General features: G+C 32.0%; 1 protein-coding gene across 13 annotated transcripts in view; it reads right to left on the bottom strand.

Moving 5' to 3' along the window:
• The window catches only part of LOC143255888 (uncharacterized), a 75,040-nt gene that overhangs the window by 7,773 nt on the left and 41,525 nt on the right, over nt 1-25,742 (bottom strand). For all 13 annotated transcript variants that reach the window (XM_076512251.1, XM_076512255.1, XM_076512263.1 and 10 more), the window contains 6 exons: nt 21,936-22,171; nt 19,719-19,781; nt 17,123-17,268; nt 10,287-10,381; nt 9,647-9,843; nt 5,272-5,447 (listed from right to left, as the gene is read on the bottom strand). In XM_076512251.1, the coding sequence (XP_076368366.1) occupies nt 5,272-5,447; nt 9,647-9,843; nt 10,287-10,381; nt 17,123-17,268; nt 19,719-19,781; nt 21,936-22,171 (913 nt within the window). The remainder of the gene's footprint in view (nt 1-5,271; nt 5,448-9,646; nt 9,844-10,286; nt 10,382-17,122; nt 17,269-19,718; nt 19,782-21,935; nt 22,172-25,742) is intronic.

Raw genomic sequence — 25,742 nt, 5'->3', positions numbered from 1 at the left:
ACTGTTTGCTGAACATGAGACATGATCCCCCCACCCACCAGATATCATCAATCCTGAGACCTGAAGACTTGTGTCAGTTGGTTGATTTAGTGTTTTATGGCACAAAGCAGCTAGGCTATCTGCACCAAACATCCGGTTAAAAGGTAAAAAGAAAGTAAATGTAGTAAAATTCATAAAAGGAAATGAAGGTAAAACAAAACAGCATTGAAAAATAGAAAAAGCATAAAACCAATGTTGACACCTAGTCTACAATATTAAGAGAGAAAGCAGAGTAAGAGAAGTTGTAAAGGACTTTCTGTAGCATAATGATAATGATCATAACCCACCAGGAAGACTAACAGGTAAGTACAAGAACCACCGTCAGTCACCTGAAGTTGGCCTTTCCAGTCCTGATTCCGGGTTATGTGTCATTACAGCCATTATCAAAAGGTAAAGTAATAAAAGTGTTAAAAGATGTGCAGTAAAGTTGTAATAATAACTTGCCAGTATGACGAACGGATATTTCAAATGGATAGTTCAAACAGCAGCGTTAGTCACCAGAAGTTGGCCTTTCCAGTCCTGGTGTTATTTAATATCATGGCCATTTTCCAATTTCAAATCAAACTAGAGAGATTGAAACTCTTAAAATGGAACCACAATTAAAAAGGTGAAGGAATAAATATCAAACACTTAAATGACATTGAAAAGATTAATGGCCATTAAAAAACAAAAAACTTTATCAAGGTGGACAGTGTCACCATCACCAATAACACTGTCTAATGTTATGGACAAACTTTGGGACATAACATGTTTAAAATAGTGCCATTGTTGAGAGTCGTAACGATGGCAAGAAAGTAAAATGTGGCTTATAGTGATTTGAGTGTTACACAAACCACACACTGGTGCATCAGTTCCAGATAAAAGAAAACAATGAGTTAAAAAACTGTGACCAGTGCGTAATCTAGTTAGAACAACTTCCTCCTTCCAAACCTTACGGAAGCTAGACGGCCAAAGTTCAATATAGGGTTTTATTTGGAAAAGCTTGTTGTCACGTTGCTCACTCCAAGTTGACTGCCAGCTGGCATGGAGCCAAGCCTCGAATACAAGACCATAGTCCATGTATGGAATAGGCACAGTGGTGTTAGTGCCAGAGCAGATAGACTTTTAATTGCAATGTCAACAAGCTCGTTCCCGCCATGCTTAATGACTGATATGAAATGCAAAAATCGTCAACATAGAGCCCTTTTGCAACAGTAAAAGGGAGTTGTTCAGTGATGGCATTAATCTTTATACTGAAAAGTGTGACACTCAAAACATAGCCCTGAGGGACCCCAAGTTCCTGTAGGAAAGAACGGGAAAGTGTCAAACCCACACAAACTTGGAATCTCCTGTCCATTAAAAAATTTTTAATAAACAAGGGTAAATGACCACGTAACCCATATATATGGAGGTCTCGCAAAATGCCATATCTCCATGTTGCGTCATAAGCCTTCTCAATGTCAAAGAATATTAATACAAGATGCTGTTGTTTGAGAAAGGCTTCTCTGATTGATGTTTCAAGTTGAATTAGGTGGTCCGTGGCGAAGAGCTGTTTGTCAGAACCCACACTGGGTGGGCGAGAGGAGGTTGTTTGATTTGAGGAACCATACAAGACGAGCATTAACAATCCTCTCTAAGGTCTTACAGAGACAACTCGACAAAGCAATTGGATGGTAGCTTGAAGGAATCTTGGGATCTTTCCCAGGCTAAGAGAAAGGTAAGATAATAACTTGGTGCCAGGCATTAGGAAAAACATTCTCCTGCCAGATCAGGTTAAAAACAATTAGAAGAATATCAAGAGAAGCAGGAGAGAAATTGTGCAGCATGTCATAGTGTACATCGTCAGGTCCAACAGATGTACTGCCAGACCGATGAAGGGCCAGTTTGAGTTCCATTGACGTAAAGAATGATTATAGTCATAGAGACAATCAGCTCGAAAGGAAAGAGGTGAACGCTCTGCCCGAGTCTTGATGGCCAAGAAGGTGGAGGAACAAACAGAAGTGCTAGATACCCGGCAAAAGCTTTCACCTAGAGTATCGGCGATGCTCCGGACATCATCTATCTCTTGGCCACCAGAGAGTAAGATCGAGAGGGGAACAGAATTGTAGTGCCCACTGACCTTTCGAACCCTGTCCCATATGATCTTGGAACTGGCAGTAGAAGATATGCTAGTTGTGAACGTAATCCAAGATTCCTTCTGGCTTTGACATCTTACCCACCTAGCATTTGCATGGGCCCGTTGGAAAGCGATGCAGTTTGAAAATATGGGATATCTACAGAAAGTATCCCAGGCCCGTTTTTGAGCCTTCTCATGTGGCAGTCAGGATTCCACCACGGACGAGGATATTGTGGAAAATGTGTTGAGGTTTTAGGAATACAATAAGCAGCTGCTTGTATAATACAGTCAGATGTATTATACTGCAAGAGCAGTGAAAGAGGGTGAGAGTTTATGGAATCCAGATTCCACCATGGCTCATGGTTCGGGTGGCATCAATCACAGCCAGTTTCTCTCAAAATTATAGAAAAATCATCACTGCCTCGTGGATTATTGTCAACCCTCCATGAAAAATGGGAGAATAATGAAGGGGAGCAAACCGAGAGATCAATAGTGGTAAAGGACTGACTAGGTGCGTGAAAATAAGTGGAAGAACCAGTACTGAAAAGAGAAAGGTTGTGATCGGAGAGCATATGCTCTACAGAACGACCCCTCCTATCAATAACAGCACTTCCCCAGAGGGGATGATATCCATTAAAGTCACCCAGGATTAGAAAGAAAGACAGCATCTGTTCAACAAGAGCACCAAGGTCTGATTGATCAGGTGACAGGTAGAGAGAACAAACAGTGATAGTATGACCCAAGGAGACAAGGATAGCTACGGCCTCCAAGGGTGTGTGGAGTGACAAAGACAGGGTGGGCACATGCTGATCAAACAACAGTGCCATCCCTCCATGTACTTGTCCATCACACAGCCTGTCATTTTTGTACAAAGAAAACTGCCGAAAGGTGGCTGTATCAGCAGGTTTCAGAAATGTTTCTTGTAAGGAGAGACATACTGGATGGTAGGAAGCAATCAGTGTTTTGATGTCATCCAGATTAGAATGTAAACCTCGACAGTTCCATTATATCAAGGTGGCCATTTTTAATGATGGGTAGACGAAGTGGCTGGAGAACCCTTCTGTTTACGACCACGTCTTTTTTCCTTACTGTCCTTATTCGGAGGAGGTCTACTGACCTCCAGGGATCCTGCTCTGGGTTGATTGGGCAGGTCTTTGTTGTTAGAAAGGGATTCCAGTGACTGAGGACATGAACGAATGATTGTTTTGCATCTTGGGGTGAGAGAAAAAGATGTATCCAAGGAAATTCCTGTATCTGGAACCAAAGGAAGTGTATCCTGGTGATTTGTTAGAATGCATGTAAGAGACAGAGACAGCAATTTCCGAGCCTCAGGATAACTAATGTTATGAGTCGTTTTCAAATGCTGCACCTCGTTTTTTTCCTCCAACTATTTAGGGCAAGAATGAAAGTATGAAGGGTGAGAACCATTGAAGTTAACCACAATGTGGGTCTGTGTCACACTCATAAGCATCGTGGTCCTTGCCACCACAACAAGCACATGTCAGGGAACCACTACATGACGTCTTTGCATGGCCGAACCTCTGACATTGGAAACATCAGAGAGGGTTTGGAATGTATGGCCGTACCCTGCAATTTAGATAATCTGTCTTGATGGTGGAAGGTGCACGTGGTGATGTACATGTCAAAATGAGGATATTTGTCGGCAGTATAACTCCATCTTTGCAGTGGAGATACGCCTCACTGCAAAAACTCCTTGAGTGGTACATTACCAATTGCCTTTGAATTCAAGAAGAGTTCACTGTGTTGGGATGTGGATGTTTCAACCAATATGTCTCCAGATCGAAGCTTCTTTACTGACTTTGGAGAGCCAACAAGTCCCTCCAGTCCCTTCTGAATAAAAAAAGAGGGACATTTGCCCTAAAGGTTTTTCTGAAAGAGAATGTAATATAAGAAAATAAAGTACGTGTGTTACAGATGTTGAAGATTGCTGCTCAGAGTCTTCAAGACGTGGTCATCTACCTATTGACTGTTTTTCACTATTTTATTTAAATTTTTCATAAGAGGATCCATAGAAAAAAAATAAAATTTTAGTACCCACTGACCCCACCCACCATTGAGCCCTACCAGGGGATGCACTACAATGTCATGCAAGGACATTGCAGCAACACCAGGGTTTTGGGAGCACTATACCCAAACACCAGCATTAGACACAATGTCCACAACACCCGTTGAGAACTTCCAACACTGGTACTCAGTTGACTCTAGCCCAAGTGGACCAGCCGATTGACGCAAGGGGGGGCCACCCAAAGGCCACCCGTCTACAGGAATTCAAGGCCAAAGTAGTGTGTTAGGGTTGGACACCTCAACCACCAGAATTCTCTCCTCCCCTTACAGGTTGCCACGCACAGCAAACACATAGGTGGAGGTTTAGATCCCAGATGATGTAACTAGAATGAACAAAACCTTCCCTGGGAGGTCTCCTCACCACGTACAGGAGTCCACACCAAGGAGACTTGTGTCAGAACACCATTTTTGATGGTCATGGGAATTTCATGATCAACAATAATAAATTTCAAATTCATATGAACAAATCAGTATTCAGAAAACAGAAATATTTCTAAAATAAATGAGTAGAAATACTGGAAATCAAACACCAAAAAAGCAAAACTTGAAGTTGAAAGCTGATAGCTTTGTAGTCAAGCACAATAATATGCCAACTGAGAAAGTGTAAATTGTTTTAGAAAAGCAAAAGGAGCTAGCTGTGGAGTGGTGGAGAGTAGTCACATGTTATGAAATGACATAAATCTGATAGGGTATAAATACTGGTGCACTATAACAAAACATTTTTAGCAGTACTTAGAGGACAGATCAGGATCAGGATAAGTTTGAGTGTAGTGCCATTTTTGAATTGTCTGGATTTTTTTCAACTCTAAAATCGTTTTAGGCTTTTATCTGTGCAGATGAAAAAAAAATCAAAAATATTATTTTTATATAACTTTAATTTGATATGAATAATAAACTGACCAAGAAGTATGTGAACAAAATCTGCACTCAAAGCTTATGAAAAGTCAAGTAATATTGCAGAACAACGATAATATTAATGTTTTGATTTTTTAAAATTTGCGTAAAGCTACTTGAGAGTTATCTGCACAATAACATTAAAGAATCAAGCCCACCTTTTGTTTGGTTTGCAGTCTCTATTATCTGCATCAAACATCGCCCAAACTCTTTCACAACTAATTTTTCGAGTTCCACATATGTCAACTGTGAATCCTCTCCATCAGAAGCTTGGGCTAACAAACAGTGACACGTTGCTTCTATGACCTCTTGTTTCACAAAGGAGAAAGGTAACCTAAACAACACAGTTAAAAATAAATTATTTCTTTCCTTTTTTCTTATTCCAAATTTTTCAAAATTAAATATCTGCAAATTCACTGAACAACTGCAACATTTGCACAATTAAGTGCATATCAAACAATAATCATTCTTAAACTGAGTTAAGAAGAATAATTTAAAAAATACTTATAATTTTAAGCATATAATATGTTGAGCATCAGTAAACTCTTGAAGTTAAGTACACTATCACAATTTAAATTGTTTGGAAACAATGATATTTGTATTACAAGAAAATAAAAATGGTTAAAACTGTCATTTTCATTTTAATTTGCTGACAAAGTTAGGTCATGCTGTTCAATAAAAGGTTTCCCTTTTTTGGTTTAAGACTAAACTAAAATTTTGAGCTTACAATTCTAAATGTAGAAATTAGAAACTTATCGATTGAATAAGATAACATAAAGAAAATAATTTTTCATGAGGTTTATTAAGTGATTTACAACTTCTGTGGTGGGATTATTAGATGGAGATAGTTTAAAAGATGATAAAACAATAAGATTTAAGTATAAATAGATGTATGCTCTTACATGCTTTAAGCTACTCAGGATAAACAATGGTAGTTTCCTGCTACAATTTGCAACCATTTTGGAAAGAAAAATATGTAATTTATATTTATTTTGCATTTTATATGAATGAATGCAAACAGTGTTATAGTAGAGACAATAACAGATAAAATATAAACTTTTGAAATTCATTTAGGAGGTTTTTGAAATTAACTTATGAAATTTAACAATTTTCTGACGAAGAAAAGCATTTTTATTCTAAACTTGAAAATCACTTCGGATTTACAGCAGTCAACACTAACTGCATATATTTCGAGAAAATATTTTTAGTACAAATACTTATTTAAAAAATTGTGATTTCTTGTCTATAAAATACTCATAACATTTACAAATGGCTTTGCAAAATTTTAAGTAGATATATAAAATATATATGAATGTATAGCATGGATATTATAAAGGTCAATTTGGGGTCATATACTTGGTTCAATTGACTAAGCCTGTATTGGCAGTTAAAACACCAAAAATATAAAACAAAATTATTGTTTTTGTTTCATAAAGTGTACAAAAGAAAGGCACTAGTATTAAATTACAGAGACAAGATCTGATTGTTTTTGTGCATTTCAAAATTGGTAAAAAACTGTATGTCCTATAAAGTGGACATATACAAATACATGAAACTAAGTTGTTGATAAAAATATCCAATACCATATGCACATTGCAGGAAAATTTATCAAAGAACAAAATGTATTTGTGAAGGAAAATGAAAGCATTATACAAATTATTTTAAATATAACAGAAGGTATAATTTACACCAGGTATTATGTTATCTCACCATACAATTTTCTCTATGGAACTATTTGAAATGAAACCAATTTCTTACTAAAGTATTAACTCTAGTGAATAACATGCCATCACTTTATTCACTAAGTCAGTGGTTCCCAACCTTTTTTATGCCCTGCACCCCTGAAATATTTTAATATGTTCTTGCACCCCTCACAGTAATTATTTATTTAAGAATAAAGGTGAAGGTGGCCAAAACAAATATTTAGAATTAGTTTTTAATGATATATAAACAAAAACAAAACATTTGAAAAAGAAAAAATATTACAACAAACTAAAAGTTGCATAAACCCTACATGGCCTACAAAAAAATAAATTTTCATCCATGCATCAAATGAAATTTCTTTGAATTTGAAATGTTCAAATGTTCATAAGCCAATTTAAATTTAATGACTCTTTTTTTCCTGTTTATTTCTTACTAGTTTTTTAAAGCATGGCACGTTGCTGATAGCAATTTGCAAGTCTGCCTATGCACCCAAGCGATTTCTAGATTTTGTCTTGATTGAAAAAAGGGCACAAAATCCAAACTCATATAAGTACGTCATAGCGAATGGGATGAGCACATTTAGTGCTTTTTCACAAAGTCTTGGAAACATGTCCATTGACGAACACCAATACTGTTCCAAAGTTTTGCTTTCAAACTGCATTTCAAGAACTCGATTTGTGCACAGTTCAATAAGATCTTCCCTCAGTTCTTCATCATCCCACATATTATCCAAACTGAAGGAGTATGGATTTACAATACATTCTTCAAAAGTTTCCAGTTTTCCTCCAAAATATCCATCAAATGACTTTGATAGTATTTCCAAATGATGCACAATTTCTTCACACACATGGAATTAGGGACTCATCCTCACCTACCATTTCTTTGAGTGATGGAAAATTCGAAAGACTCCCTCTTTTTAACTCGTCGACACCAAAGAGGCAACTTTTCTTTGAAAGCATTTAACTTTTCGCAGCATTTCAATATGTTTATGTTTTTCCCTTGAAGAGATACACTCAGGTCATTCATACGAGTGAAAATATCACTCAAATAGGCTAGCATTTGGTTGAATTCTTGTGATTCTATTTCTCTGGGCAGATCATAGTCAAGTTCCTTCAGAAAAGTTTTGACTTCTTCTCACAGTTCAAAGAAGCATGTTAAAGCTCTCCCACGTGACAACCAGTGGACTTCTGTGTGGAAAAGCAAAACTGAATGCTCACTTCCAAAATCTTCACAAAGCGACTTGAAAAGGCGGTGGTTCAGAACGCGACCGCTAATCCAGCTGATGGTCTTCACAGAAGTGTCAAGGAACTTTTCAACTTTGGAGGCAATGTTTTTGATGTCAAAGCATGTCGATAAAGAAAACAGTGAGTACCTTGCAAGTGCGAAATCTCTTGTTTCATCAGTGCAAAAAATCCTGATTTATTTCCTATCATAGCAGGGACACCGTTGGTACATACAGAACAAATAAATTGGATATCTAAATCATATTTCGTAAAGAAGTCCTTCACACACTGGAAGACATCTTTCCCTTTTGTGGTTGTTTTCAGATCTTCACAGAACAGGAAATCTTCCATTATGGCACCATCATGGACATACCTCACTAGTGCGATGAGTTGACTGCAATTTGCAACATCACTTGTTTCGTCCAATTGGAGAGAGATTTTCAAGGGACTAGCTCTGATATCTGCGATAACTTGGTCCAAAATGTCCGAACTCAAATCACCAATTCGGTTTTGAATAACATTATTTGATAACGGCACTAATTTAAGCTTGTTTGAGGCTTCTTTTCCCAGAACAATTGTTGCCATTTCTAATGCACACAGTTTTATCACCTCTTCTGCAATTGTATGGGGCTTCTTTGATTTGGCTACTTTATATGCCACGTTGTATGAAGCCATGAGCAGTGGTTTGTCAGCAGATATAATACCTAATTTTGGAAGGGTTGCTCGAGAATCAAAGCAGGCCCTTCTAACTTTCAACCATTCAACATCATGGCCTGCAACAGATGCCCCACCATTCCAGTTGTTGAAGTGTACCTGCAACTTAGATGGCTTCAAATTTGCAATTGAAAGGACAGTGTCACAAAGCATGCACTTGAGTTTTTGCAGATCCTCAGTTGTTCAGATGCAAGTGAAACCAAACTTCACATAATCATCATTCCATTTCCTTTTCTTTGACATAATGAAGTTTTTTTGCACGAATACAGAATCAACACTGCACTGACTACCATAGCATCACACGAGTTTATATACTCTGCAAAACTTTATAGAACATTCTCAAATATATGTCACATGATGTCATCGATTAATTCGGATACTTCTGGAAGTGTCTCGAGTCACGATCATGTGAATACATAACATAAATAAATAAAAAACACATTAAGATGGCGTTCACTAAAGTAACCTAATTAGTTGTGCAGAGTATTTAGGTCACGTTTACGTTTTGTGTTTACAGTTGTACATTAAGATTTCAGTCTGCACCGGTGACGGTATAAACGATAGTTTATCGTAACAAGGTAAAAAGCTACGTCCGTAACAAGAAAAATAAGTAGATAACAAGATATTTTATAACAAAGGCAATTTTAGCTACATTTCAATGTATTTGCTCTAGTACCATACTTATTGAGTTTTTGTATAATAGAAAATTTTTCAATAATTCTACAAAATTTGCCATACTTTCAGAACAAATTTGTAAACATTTTGTATGATGAAAATTACTTGCGGTATGACATGGGAAAATTTTGTACAACCAATTTTTACCCATTAAACAAATACATAAAATAAAATTAAGATATATAACACATAGATAATAAAAGCTTGAAAAAAAAACCTTTCTCCTGAAGCTGATATAGGTGGTCTTATTGGTAAATCTTGTAATTGAGAGGAGATTTTGGTTTTGGCCACTGTTTGTTGTTGGACACGGAATTCTGCAGCATCAGCCAAGTGCATTAACGTTTTTCGTTCTGAACTGTCTTCAAAATTCTTGCATCCAACACATTTGCACAGGTTGGTGCACAGTATTTTAGCCTGTAATAATAACAATTGGAAGTATAGTATTTAAAATGAAATTAAGTTTCAATATTGTACTAGTTTGCAAAGACACATTCAGTTGTCCATCTTTTTTACTTAATAATTCAATTAACCATAGAGAGTTGTATGTTCAAATAACTATAAAGCAAGTTTCATATTTCTTGTGAGTTAACTCCAGTATCACAGTTTCTTCTATAATTTCAAAACAGAACATTCTACTTTTTCAAACAATACATGACAATTTAATTTTTATATTCTGAGCTACAGACAGCTATACTGTGAATAGATATTTACAAGTACATAACTTGTAATTCTAAAAATTACACACATGCAGTTTTCAGGATAAACATAACATTATATAATATTTTTTCTGACTGCATCCCTGATTATAACAAAACAAAAATGTATACATATATATTTATGTGCCTTTTATTACTTACTTCATAACATTCACAATAGTTCTTTAGACACCCAGATCGTTTACAATTACAACCTTTTGTATGTCTTCGTTCCTGGTCTCCTTCTTTGGACTTTCCTGGAAAGAAAGGAGATGTGGAGTTTCACTAAACCTACAGAGTACATTACAATAACTTTTGGAATAAATAAAATTATCCAGCCACTGAATTTTTAAGAAAAAACAAAAAGAAGAGACTAAAAAGTTCTACAACATTAGAACTATTCCACATACCAAACTAGAGTAAATTACAAATGTAACAAAAGAACTGTCATTTATATTCAAAAAACAAATTTCAAGTTCAAATTGTACAAATTAAGAGTGAACATGTCATTTATTTTACAGTAAATTATACACAGTGAAAAAACTGAGAGGTTGTTTCTCCTCCTCTAACTTTGCTGTGATAGCTAGAAAACAAACATGGATTTCTTAAACATTGTAGTTAGAACACAAATATATTTTAATAAAATTAACACTTTCTCCATTAAATATAAAACTATTATTTCTGAAACACGGTTGAATTTTTTAATATTAAAGTACTTATCTCTTAAAAATATTGCTGATAGATGGATTCTATACAAGACTGAAATAAAAAAGCTGGTATGTTTAGGAAAAATTAGCAAAAAGGAAAACTAGGCATATCTAAAAGAAGCTTTACAATGTCCCAAAATGCTTTGGCTACTTTGTACTTTTCATTTAGCTTGTATATCATAGATACCTTAACATACCAGTTTACATTGTTGTATTATTTATACCTCATGATATATTTTCTTTTGCTATGATATTGAATAATTTTAAGTAAATAATCTACGATGAAATAAAGCTTAAGCATCTTTTTTCATAGCAATGAAGACAAAACAATGGTTTTTCTACATTATTTTTAGTAATATTGTAATTTACATAATATGCACAAGAAATATTTTTCATTATTTTACACTGAAACTTGTTTGGTGGGTTTTAGCTTTTGCAGAAAAATTAAATTGAAAATGCATAAGTTAAAAACATTTTTATACATCATTCTGTTTTTCTAAGCAACATTTTTAATACAATCAACCTTAACAATCATGATTTGCAACTAAACTGATGTTTTTGATAATCCATCTATTGAAGGCAATAAACTTATCTGGGTATGTTATTGCAGGTGCTGCAAGTGTGTAAGTGACTAAAGTTTAAATATCCTAACTGTTTGCTGTTTTTGAATTACAAGTTACAATTTTTAAGCTATAACAAGCAGAAGTTAACTGCCCTACTTCCAGTGACCAAAGCGAAAGAGATGTTATGATAACAGTTGATATACAATGGCAAAACAGAGAGATACTATCTAAAGGCTGACTTTTCTAGTAGCTGGGATATCACACACGCACTGAGACAACACTGATGAGGTGGCCATCCACTACTTTTATTTCACTGGAACTATCATTCATGTAAATGTACATAATGCAAATACAACAAAAGTTAATTCCATGCAAATAATAAGAATTATATAAACATTTCAAAAGTGACACAAATAACATAGCAATAATATGCCTTACTTTATCAAGATTTTATGTCCTTTTGCCTAAAAATACTGTACGACTTTAACACTCCCAGTACAGGTTTGATTAAATCTAATGAGTTTATGACTCCAAATTAACCTTTATAGCTCCCACAGTATAACTTTTAATATGCTTTGTATATTTGCACAAAACTCTGTAAGCTTTCAGTGAGAATTAAGTATTTTGTATATAAAAAAAATCAAAATCTTTAATAAAGTATTTTCACTAAGTATTTTCACTAAATATTTCTCTATGAACATATGAAGTAAAAGTGTTGGCTGTTCTGAGTGCAAAGTAATTTTTACATTAAGACCAAAAATACTTTTCTTTATCTGAAAACTGTCTAATTTCATTTGCACAATCTTTAAAACATCCTAAATGTTAAATGTTCTTTTTTTCAGTAAAACTTTATACTTTTTCTTTCCCATGACTCTTTACAAAGTTGGTCAATTTGACCAACCTCATAACTACAATAAAAAATATGAAAAAAAATCTGAATTGTCCATTTTCCTTTCAAGAAGACTTCAAATGGAAACATGAAAGTATATTTGTTTATCCTAATTAGCTTTAAACTCGTAACAGTATATATTTATATTTATTGCCCTTTGAACCATATCTAACTAATGATCCCACCACACAAGTTGTAAATCACTTTGTGAACATGTAGCTCATGTACCCTATCAAATAATGTTATACATGAGCATTCCCCATGAAAACTGTGATTATTCTCATTTATTTTACCTAATATTACCCAAAACATTTCTCATTTTTACATTTTAAGTACTTATATGGTAATAAATAAAAGATACAAATGAAAAACAAGAAATATAGTACTTACCTGGGTCTTTATTTTGCTGTCAACTTTTGCACATAAAGGTTACTACTGCATTAAATAGTATTTTATTTAATTAAATAATGCACCTAAGAACTCAGAATAATAACAGGTAAGAAGCAGACAAAGTCCCACAACTATCATAATTTTTCTGTCTTTTTAACTAAAATAAAAGCTGTTTAAAAATCAGCTAAACTCATTGATGTGTTTCCCACAAGATTAAGAATTGAATTAGAAGCAAAATAGACAATTCTTTGTACAGAAAACAATATAATATGGCATTTGGTAGATTAAAACTTTGGCTTTCTATTGATTAAAAATAATATAGTGTTAAGAATCAGTAATTTGTGAAAAAGAAGATGTGATAGTGTTAAGTGTTAAGAATCAGTGTTATAGTGTTATAGTGTTAAGAATCAGTAATTTGTGAAAAAGAAGATGTGATAGTGTTAAGTGTTAAGAATCAGTGTTATAGTGTTATAGTGTTAAGAATCAGTAATTTGTGAAAAAGAAGATGTGATAGGTGGGCATGGCAAGGGGATCTGATTTTCCACTTAAGGGCCCTGTAATCAAATAAGGTTGAAGACTATAAAAATTATGATATTCTTAAGTAATGTTGTTATAATGAATAATTTACTTTAAATTTCATCCTTCTCAGATGGTTGCTAAATAAATTAGAGAAAAGGAAATACCTAGAGAGCAAATGTGACAACTATCATACTATATTGCCTCATAAAACTGAGAACTTAAAACCTATATAATATTAAAAGCTAGAGTATTAGGTATGTTTTGATGCAAAGTTTATCTATATACCATAACAATGAAGTGATTTAATTTTATTTTGAATGTTACTCAGTAAAGCTTCATGACATGCAGAAATAAATGCTCATATGGAAAGAGTTAACTAAGTCTGAAAAATGAAACAGAATGGATAACACAATAAGTAAATCAATGAAAGAATATTTTTACAATTTTAAAAAAACAGTCATCAATAATAAATTTAAAATGGATGATACCTTTACTGAAGACAGATTTCTGTGTTTTTATCAGTATCTGTATCTCTCTAGAACTGACTTTAAAATCTGCACCAGTCAAAGAAAGTACAGTGGCACTCCTCTAAGCTGTCACCCCTTGAAAGCAGTCATTCAATCACAGCCCCTTTTTTTGTTTACATAATCCCTAATTGTGTACAGTGGAACCCCACTAATCAGGTCAGTTTGTCTCAGTCCCAAAGGTGGCTGCTTTAGAGATGTTCCACTGTATTATATACATGAAATAACAATACTATTCTTTCCAGAACTTGTGTGTTATCCATGCTACTATTTGCCATTTACATCAGAAAAAAAACAAACAAACAAGATTATATCCTCAAGTGTTGTCTAACCTGCCAATGGAAATTATCATTGTCTACTTTCACACAGCATGTATAAATTTATAGAACTATTTTCCATGAGAAGACATGAGTGAAACATTAGATGAATGACACAGAACAGGTAGTTTGAGCAAAATGAGCTTGGCTTATTCCTTGACTAATCCTTTATGTTAACCTTCTTGATAATACGTAACTTTTTCAGTTACATTCACAGTTTAATTAGACTACTTTATTATGAATATATAGAAATACACTTGGCATCAAAACATAGTCAATAAACTCAATTTTTATTACAAGTTTTAATTTTTCTTTTTTTTTGAATAATAAATATTTAAATAAATTTTCAACCTTCCCTTGTCTGTGTAAAATGGCATTTGTCTGCTCTGACTTGCCTATTTTTTATTTTTTCATTGCCCAGCTATGATGTCTTGAGTTCAATGTACATTACTCATTACAGTACTGATATTATTAAGGAATATTCCCAATTTCTATAGTTTTCAGTCTATTTTTTTTGGTTTACAGATATATGAGCCACAGAGTCAGATCCACTTTCCATGCCCTCCTATCACATCTTCTATTTCACAAATTGTCAACAATTCTATCTGAAATTTGCTCTTAAATAATTTATAACCAAGTGAAAGACAAAATGTTAATTTATTGAATGATGTAGAATACCATCTTGTTCCCAATAGAGATTTTTAGTTATTTTGCCTATACCCTGAAAAGTATTAATACTCTTGTGCACATAGGAAATAATTATATACTTAAAGTAACTTGTTAAAGGTTGCACACTGATTCGATTGATAAAAAATTCACATGAAATGCTTATGTTAATTCATCTTAAACTGTTAATGTATTATAGTGTGGTTAAAGTATTTAATAAAAGCTATACAAGGGCTATTTTCACTAGCTGTTCCTAGTTTTGAAGCAATGAGACTTGATAAAAGGCAAATAGTCAATTGTATCCACTGCCAACTTTTGTCTGACCAAATAATGATTTGACCATTATTTCTATTGTGCATCTACAGATAAAAGTTTGAAATGTTTTTGTGGGATGTGAATAAGGAATTTATAATATACCCAATAATGATAAATAAACTTGTAGAAACTTTTAAATCTGTTCTCTTGGTGTAATTTTTCTATATAGTTGTTTTAAGTTTATTTATTTAACCCTCTCAATAAGAGTTTGATCAATTTGTCCAACCATGTGACCTCTTTGTACTCATTTAAAGTCTTTTTAGATTTAATACTTCTAACTTTCAATACAGTGTATGTATATATATTCACAAAATTTGACAGTCTTTCAGTTAATATTATGTCTTTCCCATACAAAAAAAAATAATCAATTTCTTAGTAAGTATTTTAATAAAGTAAAATAAATATTTTTCCATAAATATACTGAGTATTTGCTTTGAATAGTCTTTGTACAAGGTAATCTTCATGTTAAAATTAAAAATACTTTTCTTCATCTCAAGAATCTCAAATTTCTTTTACGTAATCCCTATATACCTCCTACATGCATTCCAAACAGGTTGTTTTTCAGTAAAACTTTATAGTTTGTTATTTTCTCTACTCTATCTTAAAATGGAATCAGTTAGTTTGACCAACCTTACAGCCACCACCATAAAAAAAATTAGAATGACTTCAAATTGTATTATGAAACTACATTCACTTTTCCTAAGTATCTCCAGGTTTCAAACATATCCGTATATTCATAATTAAATTTTGGTGTTTCACTGCCATTTTAACTATATCTAACTACTATCCAAACCATTGTAAGTGATAAGTCACTCTTGGCACAAGCAACTCACGTTACGGTAATAAATTACATTAGCCACGAGCTACTCCAAGCTCCTCTCATGTGTGCCTTGTGAAACAAATTTCATTATTATATTATTATTATTTATTTTACAAGAAATAAAATACTTAACTAATCTTCTTTTTTATTTCTCTCAACTGTTGAAAATAGTTAAACTTTTGTTTTAATACTAATGATAGTAATACACTTAATAATTTTTATTTAATTAAAAAAAGCACCAAACAATATAGATTAACACACAAAAAGTAGACAAATTCCCTTACCTTTTAAAAATTTTGTTTTCTAATTATGCGAAGAGTGTCATTACAAATTCATCCAAGCTAGTCATTAACTTTCTCACAGGAATGATGTTGGTACTCTAAGAGAAACTGACATTTCGCTATTCATAAAATAACATTAAACATCATTTGATGGATGAAAACTTTGACTTTCTATTGATTATAGGTAATATATAATTAAATATAAGAGAGTGGTAATAACAGATTACAAAAAAGAGGATGTGATAGGAGGGGTCCGATTTTCTATTCAATAGCTCTGTAACCAAACAATATAGAATACTATAAAATTATGGTTTGTCTGAGCAATAACAAATTTATAGAGAGTAATCTATCTTTAATTTCTTATATTTTCGAGGGATTGTGGATAAAATAGAGAAGATGACATGTTAAGAGAAAATGTGTCAAATGCATCTCTCTAGGGGAAATTCAGGATTTTTTAAAATACTGCCTTGTTGAATTAAGAACTTAAATAGTATTCAAATATGGGTTTTAGCTAAGATTTTATATTATTCTAATCAGCAAAACATAAACAAAAAGTAGTTTAAAAAATTTTAAATGTGAGACACAAAAACCTTGTATCATGGGAAGTAAATGATACCTGTGACAATTGGATTCAATTCTAGATTTGTTTTAAGCATGTAAAAAAAGGAGTTATTAATAACATTTAATCAAAAGCAAGTCAGTTATATAGACAAGAATTAAGAAGCAGCTTATAAAATAATATACTGGAAAATTAAAACCCACAGTGATTACAATGTATTAATTCATCAACTGAATACTCTTACTGTTTACAGTATTTTTTGTTTTACCTTCCAATAATATTTCATGAAAGATATTTGTGGTGTATATGTTGACACCTCTAGTACTAAATTAATTGATGATAAAAAACTATAAAAACCTTCAAACATATTAGTTCAACATTTTCAAAATAAGTTTGAACTTTAAAAAAGAAAAAGTAGTTTATGAGTCTGCATAAAATCAAACAATACCTATTTTTGGATGAAAAGCCATTGGATTTCTTTCCAAACATGACCTGATAGCTTTTTGTCTTTCTTCCTCATGATCAAGGTTATTGTAACAGTTTGCACAATTACAACTATTACAGAACTTTCCATTTGCAAAACAGTCACAGTAGCTATAAATATAAAATCAATAAACTGAACATATTTTCATATGTTTAAGAACTAACAAATTCAAGATTTTGTTTTTTATCTATTTCTTAATTAAGACTCATAATAAATTTTTATTTAAAGAAGCACTACAGTAGTTCTACTTATCTTAGTTCACTGACTAATTTTCTTAGCATTATGCAACTGAAACCTTACAAATCAAAGTATTAAGAACTTTTATTAGACTCAAGAAAAAACTGGTAGGTATTTATTAATGAATATTAATTAGGTGAACACTTAACAACCATTTTAAATTAAATGGTTTTATAATATGTATCAAATTTAACACACTATATTTCTGGAGTTGGTAGCATCAAACTTTTATCATTTAAGTGCTTTCAGTAAAATACTTTTAAACTTTAAAATTTCCAAAACAAATATTTTAATATTAAAACAAAAACTAAAAATAAAATAATTTCAATCAATGTGTTGCAGTTACAGTGAATATACAGAGCTTCAGTTCTGGGTCCTGAATGATAAATAAGAAGTTTAAACTCAAACAACATGTCAAGCCACAAAGTGGTAAACTACACCATCAAGCCCACAAGGTTTAAACTACATGGACAGGTGCACATGCAATGAACTATTTAGTCAGCCCCATCAATAATAAAATACTTATTCACCCAAAAGAGATAAACTACTTGATTTAGTTACCCAGAGATAAACTATTTAGTTAAACCTACAAAATATAAACTACTTATTAGGTTATTTTGTCAATACTTCTAAATAAAATAAACTACTTGATGGGCACTAGGTAACAACTCTATCCATGACTTTTTAGTGTGTCCAGAGATAAACTATTTAGTTAAACCTACAAAATATAAACTACTTATTAGGTTATTTTGTCAATACTTCTAAATAAAATAAACTACTTGATGGGCACTGGATAACAACTCTATCCATGACTTTTTAGTGTGTCAGAGATAAACTATTTAGTTAAACCTACAAAATATAAACTACTTATTAGGTTATTTTGTCAATACTTCTAAATAAAATAAACTACTTGATGGGCACTGGATAACAACTCTATCCATGACTTTTTAGTGTGTCCAGAGATAAACTATTTAGTTAAACCTACAAAATATAAACTACTTATTAGGTTATTTTGTCAATACTTCTAAATAAAATAAACTACTTGATGGGCACTAGATAACAACTCTATCCATGACTTTTTAGTGTGTTCAGAAACTCGCTTTTGCCAACTATAACATCTCGACACTGGTTACCCTTTTAAGCCCAAAATGTATGTGCGAGATTTCAATTCATTCCAGTTCACTTTCTCAGATTTTCTGAAATAAATCATGGGCAACTAGGGGCAAACAAGTTCATACTATTGTGGAAGAGAACTGGTACTGCTTGAAAGAAAAGAAAGAAAAAAGTGCAGTAGAAGATGGAGAGTCATGACTTAAACATGAAGAACATTAAAATTACTTTAATATTTGCTCTTAACTTAGATAACAGGGAAGCAGGAAAATATACTGTGTCATTTATTTTTAGATACTTTAAAATTCAAATTAAGAAAGAAAATATAAATTTTATACACCTTAATAACATATATAATCATGAATATAACACAGAACCATTTCAGTGACTGATATTACAATGGTAACCAACCTTACGTTAGAATGATCTTGATTCAATTAGAATTCACTTTTTCTAATCCCTTGACTCGTATTCACTAAAGCAACTATACTGATTAGCAATTGATGAGAAAACTTATTATTATAAGGTTAAACACTTATGAATTAAATGTTCATAATTCTGAAAGAAATTATGAGTAAGCAGAATTTAAAACATTAGAAATTTTACAAGGGTTATGAAATTCATTTCCATTCATACTGTAATTAAGACAAGGCAATGTAAACACAGGTCTCAGCAATTGTGCCCAAAACATCAGTAATTGTATTGTTTGTAACAAGTATATTCAGTTATAGGTTATAGTGGTTTATGAAAACGTATATAAACAATTTATTATGTATAAAACCTTACATGTTTTATTAATTCAGTATAACAGTTTGGAACAGCAACTTCAGAAATATAACCAAAGACTTTCTATCCAAATGATTTATTCAGAATGATTGGCAAAACAAGTTGCACAAGTACACTTGAAACACTAATTTCAACTTACCATTACAGCTACTGATGATTCAATCTAAATATAAAATGGCATAAATGAATGAACTTATTTAAGACTTATAGATCTAAAAGAGGGCATTTGGCAGACTTCACACACACACACACACAAAAATATCACACAAATTAATGGTTGATTTATTACTGGAAAAATGTCTACAGCAACAAAAATATTGAAAGAGAATTATAAAATCAAAGTTAAATATACCTAAAACATACAGCAGATAGCAATTATATGATCATATAATTATAAAGGAATAAATTAAATCTGGTTTAAACTTACAGTTTTAAACACTGGGATTTGTTGCAGTTACATGGTCGTCTTTCTTTACAATCTAGAGCCACCCTACAATGTCACAAAACAAATATTCTTTACACTTCACATTTGTTTATACAACACCATTAAATATTATTATTTATTCATTATAGATGATCATAACCATTGTAAGAAAACTTCAATAAGTGGCCTTTTTAAAACTACTGCTATTATACAATGTTAGTGAGCAATACTGTATTATTCTGTTTCTTTTTTTAGATGACTGAAATTTCATTCAAAAGAATATAATATCAGTCAGTCTCATAAATAATTGTTATAGCTTAATTGAAAAACTCCTAATGGCATTCCCAAGAAATAATATTAAAACAGATTGGGCAGAAAAGTAAACATGACAATAAAATATTTTTAAGAAAAAAAAAAGGGTTTTAGTTATTTTATGTAAAATATTTGTTGAAATTATTTCAACTTTAAATGTGTGTATGTTTTCTTATAGCAAAACCACATCAGGCTATCTGCTGAGTCCACCGAGGGGAATTGAGCCCCTGATTTTAGTGTTGTAAATCCATAGACTTACTGCTGTACCAGCTGGGGGTGTAAACTTTAAAGACACCATTTTAGAATTTTTAACTATTCAAAACAAAGCATAAAATTATATATTATGCATTAACTTTCAATCATTTTCAGTAGAAATGTATAAATTTAGAAAAAGATTACAATCTAAATGTCAAATAAGCATAAATAATTGCTAAGTTGTTTTATGTTTTCATTGATCACTATAATGGGTGAGCTCCAATCAGACAAGATACCTAATATAATATCCACTCACACACAGAGTTGCAGAACATACTAAGTATTCAAAAGCAAATTAGACTGATCCTGCAGCATCATATGTAATTTGTGTATAAGAAAGGAACTTTTCATCTTCAAAGGAGCATGACAGAGGTAGTTAGTTCTGTTCAATTTTAAAAATTGTTTGTTTGACCAAATGTTATCAAAATACATCAGTGTTAATAATCATCAGTAACAGTGAAAAGATAATACATCTATCAATAAGAGAAAAAGCTTTCCAACTCCTTCAGCAACATTGATAGAGCATCCACCTAGTATGTGATAACTCACATTCAAATTCAAAGTTACAAATATATACATAATGTTAAAATAAATTATCATGATATTAGCACTCTAGCATTCAAAGGTCTGTACAGGTATGTTCAAAACAGTGAACATCAAAAGACACTGGCCTATTTTTACAGTTGATATTCCAGAACTAAATATGACCTGTTGTACATACTGGTCACATTACTTTGAAGAAGAAAAAAGAAAAAAAAGAGTTTATTATGAAAACAACATTTATAAGAAAAACCCATACTCCATAAATGACCCATACAACTGCACACAATTCACATTCTCTTTTCAATAAGATCCCAAAATTTAAAACAGCAAATAACAGACATGCTCATGGTTTCATTTTTTTATATCTTTTATGTATATATTAGGAAATCTAATTACTAACAAAAACCCAGAACTACAATTTAACAATATGTTAAAAAATATGAAATCAAAAAGTCAACGCATTTCAGCTAATTAGTTATACCCACAAATAGCACACAGTTTGTTAGTCACACTGTGTTTTACCTTATTTTTTCCAGTGTGGCTGCTATTTTGCAAGGAAATTGTAAAGTTACTTATGAAAAAAGTTAGCTTTAAGCCTGGAATAATTTTAGGTAATGTTTACTGGAAAAAATAGTCAAAGTTTCAAGAAAGGGGACAGAATATTAAAGTAATAAAAAACTAGCACCTGTGACCAAAAATCATGAGATATTAGGTTAAGAAGTGTAAAAATGAGCCTCTGCAGAACTGAGGGAAAAAAGTTGAGTCCTCTTTTTTTTTATTGATAGATGTAATTACTTTTAAACTATTAAAGTATCTTACAGTTATCTATTATTTGATATATTTTACTTTTTTAAAAACTAAAACATCACACTGTATAATAAACACTTATTGTCCTTTTTAAAATGCATAAAATTATTTGGATGTTCATTTATCACAAATAATAAAAAACATCATGAAAATCTAATGTATATAAAAAACTGAGGCCTATTATACCAAAACTAGTGTTCATATAATTGGAAATAGTTATCTATCTAAAAACAAAATGGATTAACTCATGTTCCCTAGAAACAATACAAATAACCTAATAGAGTTTCATAATTCTAAACCTACCCATTAACTTGATGTCTTGAAGAAGCAGGAATAGCATTTGACTGATGTGTTACAGACTCTAGGCCTTGGGGAGGTGCAGTAGCAGCAGCTATAGGAATATAAGCTTGTTGGTGGCTGTTAGAAGTCTCAGCATTAGCTGATACAGGTACTGGTAGAATATTTTGTCCTTGGCCAGATGACAACAAAAAGTTGGTAGATAAAAGAGCACCTGATGACACTTGTTGACCCTGTTGTACCTGAAAAATATAACAAAGTACTAATTCAGTCAAAACATAAAGCTAAAATCTTAATAACTTTAAGGTCGTGATTTTAATACACATGAAAGCAAATTACAAAAAAAAAGCATATTATTTGAAATTATCAGTCACTACAGAAGCAATTCAGTTACTTGTCAAAACAGTTTTGACATTGATATTTTAAACTTATGTTTACCAAAAAGCTTATAAAGGCAGGATATGGACAACAAGAATCTACTGTGTCTCAGAATATGCTACACTGACACTCTAATCTTAGTAAAAAATCAGTAGAACGAGAAATGTCATACTGTAAGAAATTTAAGGTAATAAAAATATTGATTGCTGTTAACTTTCTTAGATATTTTTTACAAATGTTACAGCCATATCAGTAAAGATTGTTTGTTTGTTTTTTGAATTTCGCACAAAGCTACTCGAGGGCTATCTGTGCTAGCTGTCCCTAATTTAGCAGTGTAAGACCAAAGGGAAGGCAGCTAGTCATCACCACCCACCGCCAACTCTTGAGCTATTCTTTTACCAACGAATAGTGGGATTGACCGTTACTTATAATGCCCCCACGGCTGAAAGGGCGAGCATGTTTGGCACAAAGGGGATGTGAACCTGTGACCCTCAGATTACGAGTCGCACGCCTTAACACGCTTTGCCATGCCAGGCCAGTTGTTAGTAAAGAACAAAAAGGTTTAGAATATCCATGTATCTATTCAATATAATTCATAACCATGAATATTTTATGTTTACACAATCTGATTTAGAAGAAACAGTACAACAGTGATTAAAAACAAATGTATAAAACAAATACAAATTGAAGGCATTATTAAATAATATTTTGTTTATTATTGTGTTTTACTTTAATGAATATGTTAAGTTACTCTTATAATATTCACAATATCTCTCTCACACACCAATGTTTTACTTACACACTCTGACAATAATGAAGTTGACAGACTACAACAAAATATTTAAAACTAGCATTTAATTTATAGATACTTATCTAGATTATAATGTTTAGTAATTCCTTTTCCTTTTTTTCTTATTTTTACACCTCCATCTACCACTTGTAATATTGTAACTTTATGCATATTTTATTCTAGTAAGAACCTATAACATTTATCATTTATGCCTCAGACCCTCTATGATTTAATATTTAGGTCAAATATCAACTTATAGTGTTGCATTACTTTTATGTAACTTCCACTGTACTTCTCAAATGTTTTACCGTCACATTCCATCCTAATGTGGGATAGAATGATAGGGAGTTTAACCTCTCCACTTTTTTTTTTTTCAATTTTAATTTCAAATATGTAGCTCAGTTCTATTATGCTGGTTAATTAGAATCTTCACTTTGAAATGGCACTAGAAGAATAAAGAAAGCCTGTCACTTTTAGAGAAATCAAGCAGAAGTGTCATCTTTCAAACAACACCTTGAAAATAGGGACTTGAAACATGGAGAAATTACAAAACTGGAAGCAAAGTCTCTGGTTTATGAACCAAGGTATGGACAAACCATCTAATTTATAACATCTGATCTGCTACTGCAGACCAAGCATTAAGACTGTATTTCAAAACTAGGTTACATTTACAATAAGAATTCTGATCATAACATACCACACATACACAACAGGTAGGTTTTTTTGATGTTATTTCACTGACTCAGGAAAAAACATAAAACCTAGAGCATACTAGGAAATAAAATGTTGAAATGTTTAATTAATCTCTTTCAACAACAACAACAAAATTTTGTCATGTAAGCAATACAAAAACCTAAAAAAACCTACATATTTATGAGGGTAACATATGTATGGGAAGCTCTTTAAACTTTTTTAAACTATACAAAAGTGAAATTAGGGGTACAGAAGTATCTACAACATCAACATATGCATAAGGGAGTAGTACTTGTAGATAGTACTAAGCATTGTAAAAGGAAAGGTATTTGGAAAATGGATCCATCTTCCCTCAAATCCCCATCTCAGGCAGCAGTATTTCTGTGTTAAGGTTTTGTGTATGAATTTCTTCATTTGTTTATAAACACTTAAGAGTACCTTTATCATTACCCTCTTCAATTTAAATACTTGCCTTCATTATACAGATTTTGAAAGTATCACTATATCTGGTGTTTTTTACTGAATAAGTTGATCAGTTTATCACTTTATATTACGTCACTCAGCTCAAAATGTGTTTTGTACTAAAGGTGTTCGGTAAGGTAAGTTGATCAGTTTGTCATTTTTTTATTAAACTACTCAGTTTTTTTGTACTGAAAGTGTTTGGTGAGGTAAGCTGATTAGTGTCTTTTTTATTCCACCATTCTCTTCATTAAATACTTTTAATATAAAAGACATTTTGAGCTAAGTTGATTGGTTTGTCTCTCTTTTTTTATTACACCACTCAACTCTGATTTTTTTTTTAAATTAAAAGTGTTTGGTGAGGTAAGTTGATCAGTTTGTCATTTTGGATTAGACCATTTGGCTCAAACTTTTGTACTGTTTACCGAGTACTGCATGTTGTGGAATAAATTTAACCCTGCAGTCACTGAGGCACCTCACACATCCATTAGATTTGTTCAATACTTTATGTACTTAACCTCATATGCGAGTAGTCTAGACACGTCACTTAGCATTAAATACACACACTGGCTTTACATTTTACACTTTTTACACTCAAATACAAAAAATTCCACAACTAAAGAAATCTTTTCACATGCAAAACACAAGTTTTCTTGCTCATAGGGAAATAAGACAAAGTAACTGACAAAGATTTTGTCCTGGGAAAAAATAAACTGATTGAGTAGACCAAAGTCTCAAATGACCTGAAACACCTCATAGAATCTAATGAAACTGTAAATGAAACATAAAAATACATTTCCAAAGTATAAAAGGAATCTCAAATGGAAGGAAAAGCCTGATACAGAAAGTACTGTTGCAACACCTACACACAAAATAAATCAAAGTTAGCTATATCTGTTGATAATACAAAATACATCTATAAAATTACAATTCAGTACAATCTATCACGTGGTGAATGGCCTTAAGAATCTACTAGTAGAGGCACATGATACATCATGTAAAGGCTTCATAAAAATGAGATTTGTATGAGGCTATAAATTAACTAACAATGGACTAGTAAAAGTAGAGGGGGAAGTAAAATGTCTAATTCTTGGTAAAAAAAACCAAAAAGAATAGCTGAAAGAAATACAAAATGTTAGCATTTTTATTAAAGTTATTTTTTGCTGTTTTATTTACTATCATGATATCCAAGTAAAATTCAAAATTTGTGTGGAATATGTATTGTGGATACTAAAAGGTAAAATCAACATGTTTACCAAAGTGATAACATTTTACTTTGTGTTTTGTTAACTTATTTTCTATTTCCATTAGCTTTACAGTGCCTATTAACCCTGACTGGTAAAATATTGTATTTAAAGTATAAATTGTTGTCACTTTACACAAAGGTAGATATGTAGTGAGTGTAAATATCTTAACACTATAAACTAAATATTTAAATATCAAAGAAGAGTTAAAACAGCATTATTATTAAGAAAAGTGCAAATTTCAATTAT

The sequence above is a fragment of the Tachypleus tridentatus genome, chromosome 7 (genome assembly GCF_004210375.1).
Source record: "Tachypleus tridentatus isolate NWPU-2018 chromosome 7, ASM421037v1, whole genome shotgun sequence".
Taxonomy (NCBI): domain Eukaryota; kingdom Metazoa; phylum Arthropoda; class Merostomata; order Xiphosura; family Limulidae; genus Tachypleus; species Tachypleus tridentatus.
The sequence above is the reverse complement of the archived record's forward strand: the minus strand, read 5'-3'. Positions and strand labels throughout refer to the sequence as shown.